Consider the following 21,308-nt stretch of genomic DNA (forward strand, 5'->3'; position numbering starts at 1 on the left):
GTGTGTATGTGGTTTTGTTTGTTTTCTCCCTAAAACACTACTGGATTTATTCACACCCACCTGGTAAGGGTATCCCAAACATTATGATTTAGTTAAAATAGAGCGTTTGATTTCATTTATGCCACTGAAAAAAATGGGTTTTCTTTCATCTTTATACGACATGATATAATCACATACTCCAAGATCACTGTTAACACTTCAAACGTTACCCCAGATTTTATTTACATTATTATCATTTCAGAGGATTTCCATGAATCTGTCAGCTAGCATTCAAACGGCTATTACATGCTGAGATTCATGATTCATAGAAGGTTACAGCCCTGGTTTGTGCTCTATGAATCTTAACTGACCAAAGTTTCATCATTAAATGATTCATATATCTCAAGTGTTCGACCTTTTGGTATATACATGACTGTATAATATATTTCTCGAGTTTGGGGACTTGTCATTGTTTCTCTGTTATTTCTCTCAGAGAATGAAAACATGGAACACTTGAAGGAGAAAGAAAAAGCAAAGGGATAAATAAAGCACTCTCTGTAAAATTGTTGTAAAACAATGCACTTCAAAAATAAAACAGGTGCATTTATGCCTTCTATTCACATTCTATGATTACTGTATCTGTCTGCCTTAAACAAAATACAACACATAGAGGTGGAGATATCTATAGAATTGACAAAAGTTGGGGCCACTGATCAGCAGAACGAGTTGAAGCCATTGCAGTTGGAGTCCTTGTGCACAGCAACACTTTCGTCAGCGTGGTTCAACCCACTGCCTTTTACAATCTGAAGCCTACTTTGTTGAAGAAGAAGATCGAAGATCTCCACATCTCTGACGCCAGAAAAACCCAATAATTAGATTTAAGGTTTCAACAAAATGAATTTATTATATTATATTATTATGCTACTTTTGTGTTGGGATTATCTACCTTGGATGACAAGCTGTTATTGGAATCTGCTGTTGAAGACGAGGGCCTTCATCGTATCCTTCGCAAATTATCTCCCCACTTTCATCGCTATAGCAGATAATACCATTAGACCGATCCTCAAAAACCTGCAAAAACCCACATCAATAAACAATGTTGAATCATCTTTTCACTTTCTTTTTGTTTTTTTTTTTCTCCCAACAGAAAAGAAAAAGTATATGACTGAAAAGTTGATCCAACTGGGTCTTGTTCTTTTCGAAAATTATGGTTTTCTCAATTGGAAGATGGGAAAAGAAAGGGGATGTATGCGCAGGAATAACCAAGAAACAAAAAAAGAAAAAAGAAAAAAGAAAAAAAAAGAAAAAGAAAAAGGAAAAAAAGGAAGGATATTGACCTTGTTTTTGATGGAACATTTGATCTGGAGTCTTGTTGTTTTCTTGACTGGAACTTGACTGACTTTAAGCACCGGAGATTTGCTGACAGGCTTTTTGATTAGACCCGATTTCAGAAATGGGATGTGAGTGGAAGAAGAACATGTTACAGCCATTGATATTGTTCTACAAGAAGAGGAAGAAGAAGTTCGTCCGTTCTTGGTGGGGCTATGCTTATATTTGTGATAGAATAAGGGTTTGATCATGTCATGGTTGAGTGTTGCAAGTTTTTTTTTTTTGAAATATTTTTTGTAATCTTAAATTCTATTAGTTGAAGCATATATAAAAATCAATTATTGATGGGTTACGTCTTATCATGGTGTATTATTAGATTTAAGTATGGCATCTGGGGCCCATTTTGCTTATCTTCTACCTGTTGTTGCCGGTGAATCCTAGGCCATATTGTTGGTGGATCTATTCAGAATTTCACAAGAAACTATACAAAAAAGTTATATTATATGCTTGTGTTTTAAGTCTTCACCTATTTTTCTCCTGAGTCCTAAGGAACAATATATATATATATGCTTGTGTATATATATATATATATATATATATATATATATATATATATATATATATATATCAGCAGAGGGGGCAGACTTATAAATTGCAACAGCAATTTGCTAAGGGATAAGGAAGGTTTGGAATATCTCTGATAAGAATCACATTCCCCACCAGAATATCTTTGACTTGTTACATAGGAATAATTATCACATTTTTCATTTCATATGTCTATTGAGCTCCAGTGATACATATATATGTGTGATAACTTAATGTATAGATGATCGGTTAATTGTCAACTACATGAACCTATTTGTTTAATTATCCATCAATCAGTCTCAGGACTTTATTGAATATAAATTACAATCTCTCTCTCTCATAATTTTGTTAAAAAGAGTGTTATAACCGGACTAGGGAGTTGGGAGTGCCTCACCGTTTCCAATTTGCAGAACTGCTTCTCTTCAAATTTTTTAAGCCCATAATTTTCAGCTCAGTAAGAATTGGAAATTCTTTCGGTTAATGCTAAAAATTAACAATGATTACGCACACCTAATCCTCGATGACTACGAGAAATAATAATCTATGAATAACTGTCATGTTACAATGCTGTATAAATTTATCAACAACTAAGTTCATCATTCAAATGACATAAGCATCGTGTGTATTTTTACTCACCAAGTCTTTAGACTTATCCTTGTATTCTTTTTCTTTCCATTATGAAAATCTATGCTATCATAGCTAGTCTAGCAGATGGTGGATTTGGAGAACCAATTAGTGGTGGCAAAAGACTTGATTCACCTGGTGTGGCTCAAATTCATGTGGGATGCTGGAGGAACTACCCGTGAAGAGTTAATCAAGATTGTGATTATGTTATCTATAGTTAAGCTTAGGCGTTGATGTTATTTCAGAACAATCACTAGTAGTTTGTATTATTATTTTGATAACCGGCCTCTGACCGATACATTTGGAGATCCAGTTATGTTATGTTCATTTATGTTTACTCTAGTTATTTGTGATTATGGTTTAAATTATTGATATTTATGTCCCTTAGTTAAAAATCTTCGATTGTAATATCTCTTAGGAGATGATGAGATCCCTGAGTCTTGTTCAGAGAGGAATAAGGATGGGAGGCGAACCATGAAATCAATTACTAGTTAATTGATTTCCATGGGGCGTTACAAGTTTGATAGAACGTTCGCTGGCTAGATAGAACTTCTATTTTTGAAGTCTTAGGACTAGGGCTCATTGTAGCTCGGACGTAGGACTAATGTTAGGCCTTTTCACAGATTTGGAGAGTGTGGGATATTGAGTGCCAAATATTACATATTTGAGCCCCCTTAATTTAGATTTATTAAGCCTTTAGCTTTATTATTGTCTGATGTTTTGCTAGGTTGTTGATTGAGCATGATTTATCATAACTGTGGTTTGCATGTCACTGGTTTGTTTAACGTATTGAACACAGTATGTCATTAGAAATCTGAGTCCTTTGACTCATTTGATTGGATTAGAGAGACTTCACATGTTTGAGTTTATCATCACAAGAACACTAGCATAGAGTCTGTGAGGTACGAGATTTGACTTGATTAGGTTGTATCTTGCAATTTGTAGAATGAACTGTTGATGAAACCTTGGTTTTTTTTTTTTTTTTTTTTTTTTTTTTTTTTTTAAAAAAAAATTAAGTTTGAGTTTCTCATTGAGTAATTGGATCTCTTGCCTCACTAAGCATCGAGCGTTCGCGTAAAAAGATGAGAAATTCAAATTAAATGGTTGTGTGGCTAGTTTGGCTTTGCAGCCTTTTTGACTTGAGTAATTAAGCTCTTAGGGATGTTTTTACATCTAGTGCCCTAAAACCATTTGGTTTGGGAGTCACTGACCTAACACTCCCTACATAGGTCAATTAGAAAGCTTAATGGAGCCAAACATCGCATAGCCTACACAAAACTTTGCATATCTTGATTTAAGCCTTGGTTGTTTTCATCTGAGTGAATTCTTATGAATTTTGAGATACACACAACTTTGAGAAAAATTGAAACCTCATGATTGTATGTTAGTCTCACTTTGCACTTATTGGAACATGTGATTGCCTCAAATTTCTATCAATGAGTTGAATGATGTTTGGATGTCCTGATGATGTGACTGTGGTGTTCATTTTGTTAAACATGCTTATGATGAAAGAACGGTGTGTTTGTATGGTAGTTCATGCTTGTCAATAACATAGTACTAAAAATGTTTGTGGGTATCATTGCAGTTAATGTAGTAACCCAAATAATTAACTAAGCTTAGGTAGCTTAATTAGGGGGTTAATTTGGGTTTTGGGTCACTAAGGACACTAGAAGGGTAATTTGGACTTTTGGACCAGACGTACGCTAGAGTTAGCGGCCGTACGCTTCTGATTGTAGTGCAGACGTACACGGAGGGACCACCGTACGTACACTCTGCAAATAGTACACAGACGTACGCGGGACAACATGGACATACGCTACTTTTTGGAATACCCTTTGGATAATACCTCGACATACGAGGCAGCCTTTGGACCAATGTGTAAATAGTATCGGACGTACGCTGCTTTTCTAGAGAGTTGGTAGAGCCCTTTAGCTATAAATACCCCTTACCCCTTCCGTTTTTCACACCTCTCTCTCTCTCGCCCCAGCCTGCCAAAAACCTTTGTGAGTGTGTTTTGTGAGATTGTGAGCGTTTAGTGCTAACAAAATGGAAGTTCTTGAAGTTTCGCTTCATGGAGGTAACGCTTTTAAGCCTAGCTCGTTTTTATGTTGTTATGCTGCTTAAACGTTGTTTTAGTTGTTGTTTGAGTTGTTAAGTTAGCTTTAGCTTTAGTTATGTTTTAAATCTTGTTTAGAATAGCGTTGTTTTGACTTAGCATGATTGCGTTTGCATGAAGGTTTCATTTTGAGTTAGGAGACCTTTAGAAGACCTTTGATAGCCTTAGAATTTGGTTTTAGAGAATATGAGGACGAGTGGACAAAATGAGGTTCTCCCTCAAAACCTCGGAGCGAACGTATGGTCTCACGACCGGACGTACGGTCCGAAGTATCACAGTGGACGTACAGTCCCGAGCCCGGACATACAGTCCAGAGTGTGACAGGGGACTTTATTTTAACCAGTCATCCGTAGCTCCTATTTTCTTGTTTTAGAGTTGTTTTGATAGAAATAGGACTAATAGAAGGTTTTTCAAAGATTTGAGGAACCCGGATCATTTGGAATACTCAAAGACGTTATACGACCCAGGTGAGTTTTAACTCACATAATGCTCGTTGTTATTTCCCATGCACTGTACGACTATTTTGTGTACCAAAAACATGCATATTAGCAACTCTCACGATTTATACTTGCTGCACATGAACTCCATCATTTTTTAGAAAAACGTTGTGCTGAATATGTTAAGAAAGTGAGACTTGTAAAAGCATGCATGTAAAATACAGACAAGATAATTTGTATCGTATGACATGGTACACAGGTACGTGCGGTACAATGGCCATGGGCTTACTATACATTTTAGCTTTATGGTCAAATGTGTGAGTGTTATATGGGCTTTGGATCTAATGGTTTTGTGACCTAGTGCAGCCATTCTCAAATGGCTAGGTTACTACAGGACGGACATCATTAGCGGTATAAGCCACCCGAGGTCGGACTTGGTCGTGCCACTAGTGTTATGTACGGTAGTGTACAATGGCTGGGGCACCGACATTGTATTACAGGTCCCTCGGGACTGCACCAATCCTGCTGGGAAGAGGTAATATCTCAGGTAGATCATACTGTTAAACTATGATTGTCACTCGATATCATATACATGTATTATATATCTATATCACACCCATGTAAAACTGTCATGATGGAACTATTGTTTTACTAAAAATTAGAGTTCATCACTAAGCTGGCATGTATATTATTTGCGTTAATTTTTCCTAAGTCTTAGACTTACCCCCCCCCCCCTAAATTTTATTTATGTTTTTCCCTATCATTATGAATATCTGTGTGGTTTAGCTATCATAGAAGAGGATGCCGTCAGAGCAAACTTGGGTAATTGCGCAGGATCTGATTCGGGTAATTTTTTAGGACATGGACTCGTTTGGTTGAAGTCTTTGCGGAAGGATGGAGGAACTGCCCATGATGATATGATCGAGATTTCAATCTCATTAGCCCTACTTAAGCTTAGATCTAGGATTTGATCTGTTGATCTTTTGTCGGAACAATGTTATGATATTATGCTATGGATTGTAATCCTATTTTGATGAAGGTCTGATGACCAGTACATTTGATGGTGATTTATATAGTTTGAGATTTTATATTTTCTCTGGTGTATGTTGTGTGGATGTTAAATTTACTGCTCTCTATTTCTTATAGTTTTCAAAAGTCTTCCGTTGAGATTTTCTTGTTTCGACGAGAAAGGTTGAAATCTTTGAGTCTTGTTTTGTGAGGGATAGGGCTGGGAGACAAGCCATAGGGTCAATTACTAGTTAATTGATTTACCTATCAGGGCCGTTATAGTTAGTATCAAATCCTTGTGCTCTTAAAAGACTATAGGATAAAGGAAAAGAGAACTTAGGCCACGATCACACCAGAGTTTAGGTTAGATAAGTTGTTAGGACTTAGCCTCTAGGTTTGATCGCTCGGTTCTAGACGAGTCGGTTCTAACTCTGCCTTTTGTTGTAGAGAATGCCACCCCGAAGGAACCCTGCAACTGGACCTAACGCGCTATAACTTGGAAGCCTTGAAGGCGATGTTCACCCTGAGCCTGTGGACATCCCAGTCTACGAAGCAGCACCCTCAGGTAATCAAGTGATGGACGCAATTGGCCAGCTAGTGTCAGCCTTAGATCGCGATAGGGTTGCAAGGCAGCCAGTTGAAAGGATTGGATGCTCTTTGAAGGACTTCTGTAGTCATCACTAGGAAAGTTTTGATGGAGGAGGCGATCACATCAGCGCTGAGAATTGGCTGAATGATGTGGAAGAGTACTTCCCGCAACCTTAGTTGTTCTCCCTATAATTAGTTACGACTTCATTCTCGAAAAGGATTGGTTGGCGAAGCATTTGGTGATTATCGATTGCACTCGGAAGCAAGTTATGCTCAGGCCGTGGGGAGATGGAGAAGTGACGTACATTGGATCGCGAGTGAGGTCTTTACCTCCGACGATTTCGGCAGTTCGGGCCCGAAAGCTTATTCTCGGAGGAGGATAGGCGTTTTGGTGTTCACCATTGCCCAGTTAAGGAAGAGAAGAAGGACCTGGAAGACATTCTTATAGTGCGAGATTATCTAGATGTCTTTTTAACAAACTATTCTGGGTTGCCACGACAAAGGGAGGTGGAGTTTGGGATTGAGTGCATGCCAGGCACTAATCCCATATCGAAGGCACCGTGTAGGATGGCGCCGTCAGAATTGAAAGAGGTAAAGGAACAGCTCCAAGAGCTTCTAGATAAAGGATTTATCCACCCTAGTTCATCACAGTGGGGAGTGCCAGTGTTGTTCGTGAAGAAGAAGAACGGGTAAATAAGGATGTGCATCGACTACCGCGAGTTGAACAAGGTGATGATCAAGAACAGATATCCTTTGCCAAGGATTGACGATCTATTGGATTAGTTGCAAGGAGCGCACATGTTTTCTAAGATCGATTTGCGCTCAGGCTATCACCAAGTGAGGGTGAAGGAAGAGAACATTCCTGAGACGACCTTTAGAACTCGTTACGGACATTACAAGTTCTTAGTTATGTCTTTTGGACTAACTAATGCGCCAACTGTCTTCATGGACACGATGAACAGAGTCTTTCATGACTATCGAGATCAGTTTACTGTAATCTTTATTGATGACATTCTGATCTACTCGAAAACGCTAGAGGAGCATCTACGAAAAGCATTAAAGAGGCTTCGAAGGGAGCAGCTCTATGCTAAACTTGAGAAGTGCGAGTTTTGGCTGGATAGCGTGTCTTTCCTTGGACCCTTGATTTTCGGAGAGGGTGTAGCAGTTGACCCGGAGAAGGTAAATGTTGTAGTGGAGTGGACTAGGCCAATTAGCGTGTTTGAGATCCAAAGTTTCTTAGGACTCGCTGGTTACTACTGACTGTGTTGGCATTACCTACAGGATCTGGCAATTTCGTAGTGTATAGCGATACCTCTAAGAAGGGTTTAAGGTGCATGCTTTTGCAGAGTGGTAATGTTATTGCCTACGCTTCACGTCAATTAAGACTTACGAGTAGAACTATCATACACATGACTTGGAGTTGGCAGCAGTTGTGTTTGCTCAAAAGATTTGCAGGCACTACTAGTATGGTGAGAAGTGTGAGATCTACACGGACCACAAGAGCTTGAAGTACTTCTTTTCCCAGAAGGAGCTCAACATGAGGCAGAGAAGGTGGTTGGAGTTGATCAAGGATTATGATTGTAAGATTAATTATTATCCTGGCAAGGTTAACGTAGTGGCAGATGCATTGAGCAGGAAATCAACGGTGGAGCTTACTGCTCTTGGGATTTCTCAACCCCAGTTGATCAAGGAGTTCGCTGGGATGGGATTGGAGGTCGTAGACGAAGGTGCACCCGTACACTTGGCTAACCTGATGGTTCAGTCAGAATTGCTTGCAATGATCAAAGCAGCTCAATTGGAGAATCCTGAGTGCGCCAAGATCAAGCAGTTGCTTGAAGAAGGAAAGGCAAGGGAGTTTTGTCTCATGGATGATGGGTTGCTCACCCATTTTAAGCAAGTGTGTGTATTGGAGAGCGGAGGATTGAGGAAGGAGATAATGAGCGAGGCTCATCGTTCCTCGTATACTGTACATCCTGGTGGTACTAAGATGTATCGGGACATGAATGGATCATATTGGTGGAACAATATGAAGTGGGATATTGCAAGGTTTGTGGAACAGTGCTCAACCTGTTAACAAGTGAAAGCGAAACATCAGAGACCGACAGGAACGCTCAAGCCCTTGCTTGTACCGAAGTGAAAGTGAGATGAGATCACTATGAATTTTATTTTGGGGTTACCCAAGGCACCCACTGGAGAAGATTCCATTTGGGTAGTAGTCGATCGTCTCACAAAGAGTGCTCACTTCATTCTTATGAAGGTTAAGGATCCGATGGATAAGTTGGTCAGACTATATGTTCAGAATATAGTTTGTTTGCATGGAGTGCCATCGGCGATTGTTTCGAATAGAGATTCTCACTTCACTTCAAGGTTTTGGCAAAGTCTGCAGAAGGAGATGGGGACAAAGCTAAAGTTTAGTACCGCCTTTCATCCGCAGACAGATGGGCAGTCGGAGCAGACTAACCAGATTTTGGAAGACATGGCAACGACACCCTTTGATCCTCTGATGTCTGTTTGTCGTCAAAATATTGAACTACCCGGTACAACCAAACTGTGGGATCATCTCCCGAATAACGAGGAAAATCCAACTTAGCAAAACCACCTGACCCCTTGGATCCATTCGAATGTTAGGACGAATTTTCCTTGGCTATTTGAAATGACCCCTTGTCCTTTGTTGCAGACGACTCACTCCTCTCGAGAGACTTGGAGAATAATTCTCTAAGCTCACGAAAATTGAACTGTGACTCCGCACTCATCTTTTGCATTCCTTCTTTCAACTCTTGCATTTCCAACTCCAATTTCTCGAGATGATCCTTGGTGGTAGCCATGCTTTGATACCAATTGATAGGAACTCACAATAAATTGAATAGAAATATGTAGATAATTGATAGATAATGAACTTTACTTAAGGGTTGAAGACAAACCACAAAGACACAAGTCAAATTACAAATTCAATACCCCAACCAATCTCTGGACTCTTGGTTTATACTAGGCTTACAACCCACTACTCACAACAGATTTAGTAACCACCCATAATACACACTAGCCTATAACACATAACTACCCACTAACATAACATAACAACTGAATACTAACTACCCATGTAGCACTAACATAAACAAGGATAATAACTACCCACTAAGCTACTACACCCCACTTCCTTGATGCATGCCCTTCTAAGAATTACTCCATGATTTTCACTATCATTTGATAGGTCTCGGTCAGATTCGATAAGATAAATTGAGAATCTCCACTTTGGGTGGGAGTAACTATAATACAAATTTCAACTTTGGGCCGAAGGAATACTACAATACAAACACTTTCTTCTCTACTCTTCCTATTATAATGACACAAATATATATAAACTTACTACAACAACGGTTACTACTTTTACTAAAGATAACTATTCACTTAACTAAAGATAATTACTCACAATCTAAGTAAACTACCACTACTCTATATTAACAAATATTGATATTAAAGGATAAAGTTAATAATTAAAGTTAAGAACTATCATCCATATTTTAACCCATGATGATGAGGTGGATGTCAAGTCCTATGATACCTATCATTGGGAAAGTAAATTCCTACATAAACCCATTTTTGGATGCTTCAAATTCTCTCCGTTTTTGGGATAGATTTTGATTTAAAAATAATAATAATAATAATAAGGGAAAAATATAAAAAAGCCCCCCAAACTACCAGCCGTTTTCGATTTAGCCCTCTAATATTCCAAAAGTGATAAAGTAGCCCCCTAAACTACCAAACTATTGCATTTTGGCCATTCCGTTAGTCAAAACCGTCAGTTTGGACAGAAACTGCAAAACGACGTCGTTTGTTACAGGTAAGTTACTACAATGCCCTTTTGGGAAAAATATAAAAAAGCCCCCCAAACTACCAGTCGTTTTCATTTTAGCCCCCTAATATTCAGAAAGTGATAAAGTAGCCCCCAAACTACCAAACAATTGCAATTTGGCCACTCCGTTATTCATTACCGTCAAATATGATGAAAAATTTAAAACTACATCGTTTTGGCAATGGTAAGTTACCAAAATGCCATTTTTGGAAAAAAATATCATATTAAAACAAGCAAGCAAAACGGCGCCGTTTTGCTTGAAATTAGGGTTTCCTTACACTTACCAAAATGATGCCACTTTGGTAAGTGTTAGGAATTAAAAGAAAAAACCCTAGACCCCACGCAGGTGACCCACGAAAAAACCCCCAACCATAGTTTATCTCTCTCCCCAAAACCGCCGGCCACCACGTCGTCTATCTCCGACAGCCTGTAAATCTTACCCATAACTCAATCTTTTTATTGTATTTCATGGTATAGCTGTCGGATCGGTGTTGTTTATCTACGAACGTGATTTTTTTGTTTGATTTCTACAATGGGTAAGAATTTTTCAGTGGCGCTTCGTAGCTAGTGGATGGTGTGGCCGACGGTGATGGATGGTGGTGGCAGGGGCAGTCGTTTTGAGAGAAAGAGAGAGAGGGGCGTTGCGTTTTTTTCACTTGAGGGAGAAGGTTGCCGGAGATAGAACGATGTGGTGGTCGGCGGTTTGGGGGAGAGAGATAAACTGGGGTTGGGGGTTTTTTCTACGTGGTGTCTAAGGTTTTTTCTTTTTATTCCTAACACTTATCAAAACGGCGCCGTTTTGGTAAGTGTAAGGAAATCCTAATTTCAAGCAAAACGGCCCCGTTTAGCGTGCTTGTTTTAATATGATTTTTTTTTTCTAAAAGGGCATTTTAGTAACTTACCATTGTCAAAACGACGTAGTTTTGAATTTTCCATCATATTTGACAGTAATGACTAACGGAGTAGCCAAATTGCAACTGTTTGTAGTTAGGGGGCTACTTTATCACTTTCTGAACATTAGGGGGCTAAAATGAAAACGACTGGTAGTTTGAGGGGCTTTTTTATATTTTTCTCAAAAGGGCATTGTAGTAACTTACCCGTAACAAACGACGTCGTTTTGCAGTTTCCGTCCAAACTGACGGTTTTGACTAACGGAGTGGCCAAAATGCAATAATTTGGTAGTTTGGGGGGCTACTTTATCACTTTTAGAACATTAAGGGGCTAAATCGAAAATGGCTGGTAGTTTGTGGGGCTTTTTTATATTTTTTCCTAATAATAAAGAAAAATAAACTTTTGTTTTAGTTACTTTGCACGTGAAGAGTTTTGATGCATTAAAAATCTTTCTTCATCATGTGATCTCTCCCTAGCTTCTTGGGCTATTAGACTCCCTCCTAGGTCAGATAGACAGGCAGAATCCAACGATCATTTCTCCTGTGCTATACTGCTTTCTCTTTTTCAGAAAAACCTTTCATCCTGTTAAAATATATGTTTTTCCTACTAGGGTAATTATATATATATATATATATATATATATATATATATATATATATTAGATTGATTTTAAAATATTATTTTTTATTTAGATTAGGATGCAGTCAAATCTTATAGGTTTAATTATTATATTTGTATTATCTCACTTATGATAATTTTTGTGACTTTTGTACTGTAAAAACCAAATCAACACCTGCAAAATTTTGTATTGTAAACAAGAAAGTCAAAAAAGTAAGATGTAGCTCTTAGGACAATTAGATACCGTCTACCACTGAATCACTTTAAAAGAAATTTATGTCTTTTTATCATTACTAGTAAATTTTAACACTTTAATATCTTCATATATCTTCTATTTGACTAAGAGCTTGTATAAGATTGCATTAGAAAATAGAACTTTTCTTAACAGTATGTTTTGTTTTTTTATAAAACAAAAAGTCAAATAAGTACTTTTTGAAGATTTTATCTAACAAGTCAATTTTTTTTATATACTAAAAGTATTTTTTAAACTCCTAAATGCAATCTAAAACAATCTTGAAGCAAGTAATTTTTGCATTATGTGGTCTGAGTGATGATAGAGAGAACACGGGCGTGCATTATGCCCGTGTTTTTTAATATTTTTTAATATTAAAATAATATATTTTAATATTTTAATTATATATATTAAAAAACACGCGCATGCATCACGCCTGTGTTCTCTCTATCATCGCTCATGTGGTCATGCCCGTATTTTTTAATGGTTTAATTATAAAAAAAATATATATTAAAAAATATTAAAAAACAGCACGCCCGTGTTCTCTCTATCATCACTCATGTGTTTATGCCCGTATTTTTTAATATTTTAATTATATATATGTATTAAAAAATATTAAAAAAAACATGGGCGTGCATCACGCCCGTGTTCTCTATCATCACTCATGTGGTCCATATGTTAGAACACTCACATCTTGCTTGTTGAGCCATGTAGCAAAAATGTCCACACATCCGACAGCCATGGTGGTTAAGAGTTTGCTAATTAAGGTACTAAATTTGCTGAGCACCGTAACTCAATAATTCATCCCTAGTAATAATTTCAACCAAAAAAAAAAAAAAAAAATCTAATCTTGTTCTTTCTCTTTCTTTTTTTTTTTAGGAATAGAAAAAAGTAAAAAAATAAATAATAAATAATATATATTTTTTAAAAAAACTAAAAGTTAATAACTAAAAATGCTGAATCAAAAGTAGAAAAAAAGACGTTCATTTAGCTAAGCTTTATCCCCAATGCTCTAATAGCTTATTGGGCTGGGCCTACGGCATTAGAGTTTCTCCCTATGTGAGATAGACAAGCGGAATCCAATGGTATGTATCGAACTTCCAACCCTCATCATCATTGTTTATTTATTTTTGTTGAGTTTAAGCCCAAACAAAGAGACTTCAACAATATCTTACGACATGGATAAATCCGGCATCCCCACCTCAAGCTCTTGTTTTTTTTAGTTTATTCTTGTACTTTGTGTAGTAATACATCCAAGTAAAAACAACAACACCTTTGTGTGGCGTTGTGCATGGAGGCAGGCAAGGAGACAGACAAAAGTCGTGCTTTACCTGGGATGTAATGTAACACAATATAAGCTGTGTTTTATAGACATTAAAATAAGAGATCAAAACCAATAAGAAGCTTCCCAAAAAGAATACAAAAAATGAATTTACTTGTTTTATCAAATTATTTTTCTCTCTTCTTTTGATGGAGTACTCTTTCGTCCCCTTCCTCATCCACTTCATTAAGAGTAGTTGTACTCTTTGGTTGCATTTTGAAGGGAGAGCTGGCTGGCTGGCTGGCTGATCGCATGTGACTCATTTCTGTAAATAGTATTTTAGACCATGATTCCAAGTAGTCAAGCCTTTTTCCTTGTTCAGCTGTACTGTTCTACTGCCTTCTCAGTCACTTTTCTCATGACAGTGTTTTATATCAAAATGATGCAGATACGCATAACACTTGCGCTACTACATACAGGAGACTCCATAAGCCCCAAATCAGTGACCCCAGAAACCTCAGACCCATGGCCATGAATCTCACAAGCCCCAAATACTTTCAAGCTCAGTCTATATTTGTGCCCAATGGGGTAAAGATTCCCCCCACATTTGCATTCTTCTTTATATTGCTTCTCTTCTTTTCATGTTCCAATGGGTTTCAATGCTCCTTTTGTTTTTTCTTCTTTTTGGGTGTTTTTGATTCAGGAATCTCCACTGGAGGAAAACGCGGGCTTCTATGGGAAAAGCAATGACAACCCATTTGTAGAGGCCTTCCCTGACCCACTTTGCAAGCTTAATCTCAAAGAGACCTCTGATTTTGTCAAGTCATTTCCAATGGCCAGCAACATCAAAGAAGGTGGAGGGTTTCTTGAGGTTTCAGCTCAGAGGAGAAGAGAGGGAATGAACTTGGTCAATCAGAGGAGAATGGAGGCTCCTTCAACACCTGGCAGACCTGTTTTCAGCTTCAGTGCTGGGAATCATTCAAGAAAAAGCTTTCCTTCCAAGTGGGATGATGCAGAGAAATGGCTGATGAGCAGCTCTTGCCATGACTCTCCTGCTCATCCCATAAAGCCGTCAGACTCCTCAAAGATCACCAAACAGTGTGATAACTTCAAGCAACAAGTGGAGGTATTTGCAGAAAAATCAAGGGTAACAGAGGAAAAGGTCTCAAAAGTAGTTCCAAGCTCTCAAAGATCTGCATCTTTGGACAATCATAACTCATTCATAGCTCTCAATGGGGTCTCTGCCTCAACAGATGTATTTCTAAAAGGTAAAGGATTTCCATTACCGCTTTAATGAAACCTTGACCCTTTTGGGTAAATTTACTTCTCAATTTCTCCCCTTTTGCTCTGCTAACATCATCATAGTATCCTTTCTTCTTTTGCCCTCAAAAAGCTTAATAAAGTTCTGAACTTTTGCTCCGAGTTTCCAGATTATTCCCATATTAATAGCATTTTGAACAACAACCACCATTTTTAAATCTCTTAATGCAGATAAGTTCACGGACGAGATAGAACCCGTTTTCCCCAATTTCAGATACTCAGAGCCCGCAAAAGAAGGGTTCTTGTTCAAACACCCGGCGGGTGGAACCATGAAAGAAGCCTGTACAGACATGGTTCATGAGGTCCACCACAGAGATGTTGGGACGGAGATGACGCCGCTTGGCAGTTCTACGACTTCCAGGTGTCATACACCCTTCAAAAGCTCATCACCGGCGCGCCATAACACGCCTGCGAACAGGTCAGGACCATTGGCCATGGGGAACTCCAGCAGCAACAGCAGCAGCATCGACATTTCCCAGCTGCAAGAGTGCCATTTAGCTAAGCTACAGCTTGGGACGCAATATGATTCTGTCACGTCGAATTGGAGCTCAAGGGAAGAGGAGGAAGAGGAAGTCTCAAAGAGCCTCAGACATTTTGAAACGGAAAACGAGTGCCGGAAAAGTGTTTCAGACTCCAGAGCTGCTGCGTGGGAAGAAGAAGAAAAGACAAAGTTCTGCCTCAGGTAATTGGCTTCTAAAAGTTGCAACATTTTATTATATAAGGCAGCATGCTGGATAGGGATAGTGGATACCAATTGCGATTTGGGTTTCAGGTATCAAAGAGAAGAAGCAAAAATTCAAGCTTGGGTCAACCTCCAAAATGCAAAAGCAGAAGCTCAATCAAGAAAGCTTGAGGTATTTCTCTTACTTTTGGATATTTCTTCTTTTCCCTACACCAGCAGCAGGGATTTTTTATTTTTATTTTTTTGGTTTTTCAGTTCATTGTTAATGTTATTTTTGCATTGACTATGCAAGCATCATAAATATGAAACATGGACATCAATCGACGCCTTAGGCTCCAAAATTTCTTTGCAGTAGTTTTCCATTTTTGCTTGGACTGGCGAAAAATTGGCCTATTGCTCCTATAAGTTTAAATTGAATGCGGTGAGAACGTGGTTAGGCAGCTGAGTTTATAAATTCAGCCGTGCATTTCAGTCAAAGCGTGACTATATCTATATTATTATTTTGACTGTGTTGGAGGGCCTTGTCAGGCGTATTGCTAGCTGGTTTGGTCCACCTCGAGCCACCCGCTGCTATTGTTCACAACTCCCCTTCTCATTTCTTGACTCTGGACCACATCTGTATGATGTATCTTCTAGGTTTCATTCATACAGTTTTATCTACATGCTATATTGCATGCATTACTTCACCCTTAAAGAAAGAATAAGAAAGCTGAAAGTCATCATGGCATATTTTTATACTTGTAAAGTCCTAAGCCCATGTGAACTGTGTAGTTCTAGCATTTTGGAAATCGTGGGGATTTGGAATATTTACTTGAGCTGGGTCTCCCATGCAGGGAGCCTTGTTATTTGGTCTTGTTTAATTAATAGACAATTATCCAAACAATTAAAAAAATGTGGCACGGTTTGCTGCTTTACTTTTTGCTTCTTGTATTGTTCTTTCAGAGTTACATTGTAGGAAGTGCAAGAAATGACAGATGGAGGAGCACAAAGCCTGCTGTACCTAACTGATAATTATATGATTCTACAAGTCAAATGGAAAACCAGTGATTATAGGGTTTGCTTAGAAAGTGATTTTACATGAAAGTAAAAATAATTTTAAAGCGTTTTGTGTTTCAAGTTGTTGCTCCATGCATATCAAATGAATCTTGTGCTCTTTCATTGCGGTCGCCGGCTAACTATAATTTGACACGGTGGTTTAGGTGAAAATTCAAAGGATGAGATCAAACTTGGAGGAGAAGTTGATGAAGAGAATGGCAGTTGTTCATAGAAAAGCTGAAGAAATGAGGGAAGCAGCCAGGCAGCAACACTCAGAGCAAGTAGAGAAGGCCAGTGAACAAGCACGGAAGATGATAAACCGGCATAACTTACATTTTCCTCGCCACAACTCATGCGGTTGCTTTCCTTGCAATAAACATCATTGAGCATGAAACAAAAAAGACAAATTCTCACTTGTGAATGTATCTTGTCTACTAATGAAAAGAAGGCTGCTAGTTGAATAAAATGAATTTTTCCTTTGTTTTCTTTTTGTGGTTGCATCCAAGTATTATGTCAAGAACCACGCTCTCAAATGATTATTCTCAGCAGCAAGTGATCCCTTTTCTGACAGGAAAGGAGGTTTCCATGAAAAGGAGGCCTCCCTTCCGGTTGAGTAAAGGGAGTTTGTCCGTACTTTTCAAGATTTTTCTCTAAAATTTGCTCTCCTTTCAATCTTACAAATTAATAATATCAATGAATAAAGATTCCACCAGCTTTCAGCATAAAAACTTGTATGCCCTGCAATATCTGACCCGCAAATGTACTTTGTTTATACAACCCGAAGTCTGAACATTTTTGAGACGTATTGTTGGTTTTGAACTCAATTCATTTTTGACTTTTTTTTTTTTTTTTTTTTTTTTTTTAGTGTGAATATCAAGGGGAAAAAAGAGTTGATTATGTTCGGATGGTAACGGATAAAATTAAGTAAAAATTATAAAAATATATATAATTAAAAAAAATTAAAATATTTAAAAAAAAAAAAATTAGGGACAGTTTTGAACCATCATTAGGGGTGGCCGGACTACCACTGAAGGAGTGCCAAGGTGTCCAAAGGTGGCTGAGTCACCACCAGAGCGTGAATTGGCCACATCCAAAACTGATGGGGGTGGTCGAGCCACCCCCAATAGCGATTTGGGGCCACCCCAAAAACTGCTTGGGGGTGGTTGAGCCACCCCCAACTACTACTTGGATGTGGTCGATCCACCTCTAGTGCGTGGATTGATTACCCCCGAAACTAATGCGGGTGGCTCGGCCACTCTTAGGCGCTACTTGGGGATGGTTCGCCACCCCTAAATTAGACGGGGTGGGGGTGACTCGACCACCACCCATTAGCTTCGGCCTTTAGAGGAGGCCGATCCACCCCCAAGGGGTAGATTAGTCACCTTCAGATTCTTAGGGGTGGTCTAGTCACCACCTAGGGTGTTCCGGCCACCCTAATTTTTTTTTTTTTTTTTTTTAAATCTTAAATTATAATTTTTACTAATTGGGTTGGAAATTTTTTAGTTGAGTTGAAAAAATTTCCAAACATGAATTTAGAAAAAAAATTGAGTTTGAGTTGGAAAATCTTGCTTCCAAACAAGGCCCAGATTTTCCTTTTTCTTTGTTCTGGCAAAGAAGAATGCATCAGGCAAATATGTCGCCAACTATTTCAGGAAGAAGATGCATGTAGGACCTTGAGAATTGAGAGGTATTATTGCTGAGTGTTGGAACAAGTAGCTCATATTCTACTATTGGCTCATTGGATGTAATTAAGTGGGCTTGGAGACAAACAAGTTGTGGGGAGTATTTTGGGGTTTTCCAAAATACTTACAGTAAGGGTTTTCCTATAAATATGTTATGTTGTGACCCTAAATTATTGAATAGTAAAATATAGCCGCACTCTTTCCTGTGGATGTAGGCACATTGCCGAATCACGTAAATCTGTGTCTCAACTCTCTCTTGATCTCTCTCTCTCTCTCTTTTCGATTCCATATTATTCATCATTGTTGTACACAGTAATAACAATTGGTATCAGAGCCTAATTATACGATGGCTGGGATTGGCACATATTCTGCAAAATTTGACGTGATGATGTTCGATGGATCCGGTAATTTCGGGTTATGGCATAGACGTGTCAAGGATTTGCTGGTGCAACAAGGGATGGTGAAGGCGTTATATATGACGAAACCAGAAGGGATGGTGGACATAGATTGGAAGGAACTTGAGGCTAAGGCGGTGGCTACTATTCGGCATTCTCTTGGAGATGATGTGATGTATCATGTCATGGACGAAGAATCTCCGGCGGCAGTTTGGTTGAAACTAGAAAGTCAGTATATGTCAAATTCATTGACTAATAAGCTCTACCTAAAGCAGCAGTTGTACAACTTGAAGATGGCGGAGGGCTCGGATTTGAGCCAACACATCAACATGTTCAATTAGATAATCGGCGATTTGAATAGGTTGATGTGAAGTTCGAAGACGAAGACAAGACGTTGATGCAAGCTTGACTTCTGTAAGTTCTGTGTTGTGGGAAAGCAGAATAGGGTACAATTCAAGACAGCCACACACAAGACAGAGGGTATTCTAGATTATGTTCATTATGATGTTTGGGACCAGTGAGGACAACGTCACAGGGAGAATATATGTATTTCGTGATCTTTAATGATGATTTCTTCAGAAAATTTTGGGTGTCCTTCATGTGGCACAAATCAGAGACGTTTGCCAAGTTCAATATGTGGAAAGCTGAAGTGGAGAACTAGAGTGGGAAGAAGGTTAAGTGCCTCAGGACAGATAATGGAACTAAGTACACAAATGACAAGTTTAGGGATTTTTGTGAGCAGCATGGTATAAAGAAACATTTCACAATACGCAAGACACCACATCAAAATGGTGTGGCGGAAAGAATGAATAGGTCTATTGTAGAGAGAGCACGATGTCTCAAGTTGAATGCTAGACTTGCAAAGATTTTATGGGCAGATGCAGTGAGTATGGCATGCTACTTGATCAACAGGTCACCGAGTGTAGCACTAGATGGGAAAGTCGAAGAGGCGGTGTGGACATGTAATGAGGTAGATTACTCTGGTTTGAGAGTGTTTGGTTGTCCAGCCTATGTGCACATGCCTAGTGAAGAACGATCGAAGCTTGATCCAAAGTCTAGACAATGTGTCTTTCTCGGATATGGGAAAGGGGTTAAGGGTTACAAGTTTTGGGATCTGAAGGCAAACAAGGCAGTGATCAGTAGAGACGTGGTATTTGATGAAAATTCCATGTTGAAGAGTACTCAGGGCAAAGAGCAGGAGGTGCCAGAAAACAGTAGTAGTGATAGGCAGGTGGTGCAGGCGGAGTTAGAGACTCCTGTGTAGGAGAACACTTCTCAAGGTACAGAGACCTCTACTTCAGGTGTTAAGGAGCATCACACTATAGCCACAGACAGGCCTAGACGCACTATCAGGCCACCAATCAGGTACGATTTTGAAGACATGGCTTCTTATGCTCTTGTCATTAGTAGTGGAGATCCTACTACTTTTCAAGAGGCAATCAATAGCCAAGAGAAGAGCAGATGGGTGGGTGCTATGGCGAAAGAGATGGAGTCTCTGCATAAGAACCAAATGTGAGATTTGGTAGAGCTTCTAGAAAGGAAGAGGGTGATAGGGTGTAAATGGGTGTTCAAGAAAAAGGAAGCAGTATCAGAAAAAAGGGGGGAAAGTTCAATGCTCCCCTAGTAGCAAAGGGTTATTCACAACAAAAAGGGGTTGATTATGAGGAAATATTTTCCCCAGTGGTCAGACATACTCCCATTAGAACGGTATTAGATTTGGTAGCTTATTATGACATGGCATTGGAGCAAATGGATGTGAGGACAACTTTTCTCCATGGTGATTTGGAGGAGCAGATTTACATGGAATAGCCAAAAGGGTTTTAGTCAACCTGGACAGGAGCACTTGGTCTTTAAATTGAAGAAGTCACTTTATGGGCTAAAATAGTTTCCAAGGTAGTGGTATAAGCGGTTTGACTCATACATGATCAGAATTGGCTACATGAGATGTGAGTATGACTGTTGTGTGTATGTGAGGAGCCTTGATGATGACTCATTTATTTTTTTGTTATTGTACGTGGATGATATGCTTATTGCAGCTAAGAGTATAGTGGAGGTCAACAAACTAAAAGTTTTGTTGAGTAGGGAATTTGACATGAAGGATTTGGGAGCAGCCAAGAAGATTCACAGGGACATGGATGCCAAGAGATTGTGGCTATCTTAGGCCGGCTATGCGAATAAGGTGTTGGAGAGGTTTAGCGTGGAGAATGCGAAACCGGTGAGTACACCTTTGGCAAATCATTTCCGTTTATCTACCTCACTATAGTGACCCAAATAATTAACTAAGTTTAGGCATCTTAGTTAGGGGGTTAATTTGGGCTTTGGGTCACTAAGGACACTAGAAGGGGAATTTGGCCCTTTGGACCTGACGTATGCTAGGGTTACCGGATGTATGCTTCTGTTTATAGTGCGGACGTACGCCGGGGGGGGGGACCACCGTACGTACGCTCTGCAAATAGTACACGAATGTACGCGAGACCACAGGGACTTACGCTACTTTTTGGAATACCTTTTAGATAATACCTAGACGTACGAGGCAGCCTTCGGACCACTGTGTAACTAGTACCAGACGTACACTAGGGTTGGCGGACGTTCACTACTTTTTTGGAGAGTTGGTAGAGCCCCTCATCTATAAATACCTCCTACCCCTTCAGTCTTTCACACCTCTCTCTCTCG

The 21,308-nt window shown here is 39.0% G+C and overlaps 2 protein-coding genes across 3 annotated transcripts; one reads left to right on the forward strand and one right to left on the reverse strand.

Moving 5' to 3' along the window:
• Nucleotides 1–519: 519 nt before the first annotated feature.
• LOC132188505 (LL-diaminopimelate aminotransferase) lies at nt 520–1,497 on the reverse strand. Its single transcript, XM_059602981.2, has 3 exons — nt 1,317–1,497; nt 926–1,050; nt 520–828 (listed from the first exon to the last, which is right to left on the reverse strand). Exons 1-3 carry the CDS (start codon nt 1,467–1,469, stop codon nt 693–695), a joined length of 414 nt encoding a protein of 137 aa, XP_059458964.2. The 5' UTR covers nt 1,470–1,497; the 3' UTR covers nt 520–692.
• A 12,269-nt stretch (nt 1,498–13,766) lies between these two features.
• LOC132187304 (Remorin family protein) lies at nt 13,767–17,045 on the forward strand. Of its 2 annotated transcripts, none has more exons than XM_059601577.2 (6): nt 13,767–13,877; nt 13,970–14,109; nt 14,225–14,789; nt 15,013–15,523; nt 15,614–15,695; nt 16,723–17,045. In XM_059601577.2, exons 1-6 carry the CDS (start codon nt 13,868–13,870, stop codon nt 16,942–16,944), a joined length of 1,530 nt encoding a protein of 509 aa, XP_059457560.1. In that variant the 5' UTR covers nt 13,767–13,867; the 3' UTR covers nt 16,945–17,045. The 2 variants fall into 2 exon arrangements, with proteins under 2 accessions (XP_059457560.1, XP_059457561.1); XM_059601578.2 differs by having other exon boundaries at nt 13,769–13,848.
• The last annotated feature ends 4,263 nt before the right edge of the window (nt 17,046–21,308 follow it).

Source organism: Corylus avellana, chromosome 6 (genome assembly GCF_965113065.1).
Source record: "Corylus avellana chromosome 6, dhCorAvel1.hap1.2, whole genome shotgun sequence".
In the NCBI taxonomy this organism is placed as follows: domain Eukaryota; kingdom Viridiplantae; phylum Streptophyta; class Magnoliopsida; order Fagales; family Betulaceae; genus Corylus; species Corylus avellana.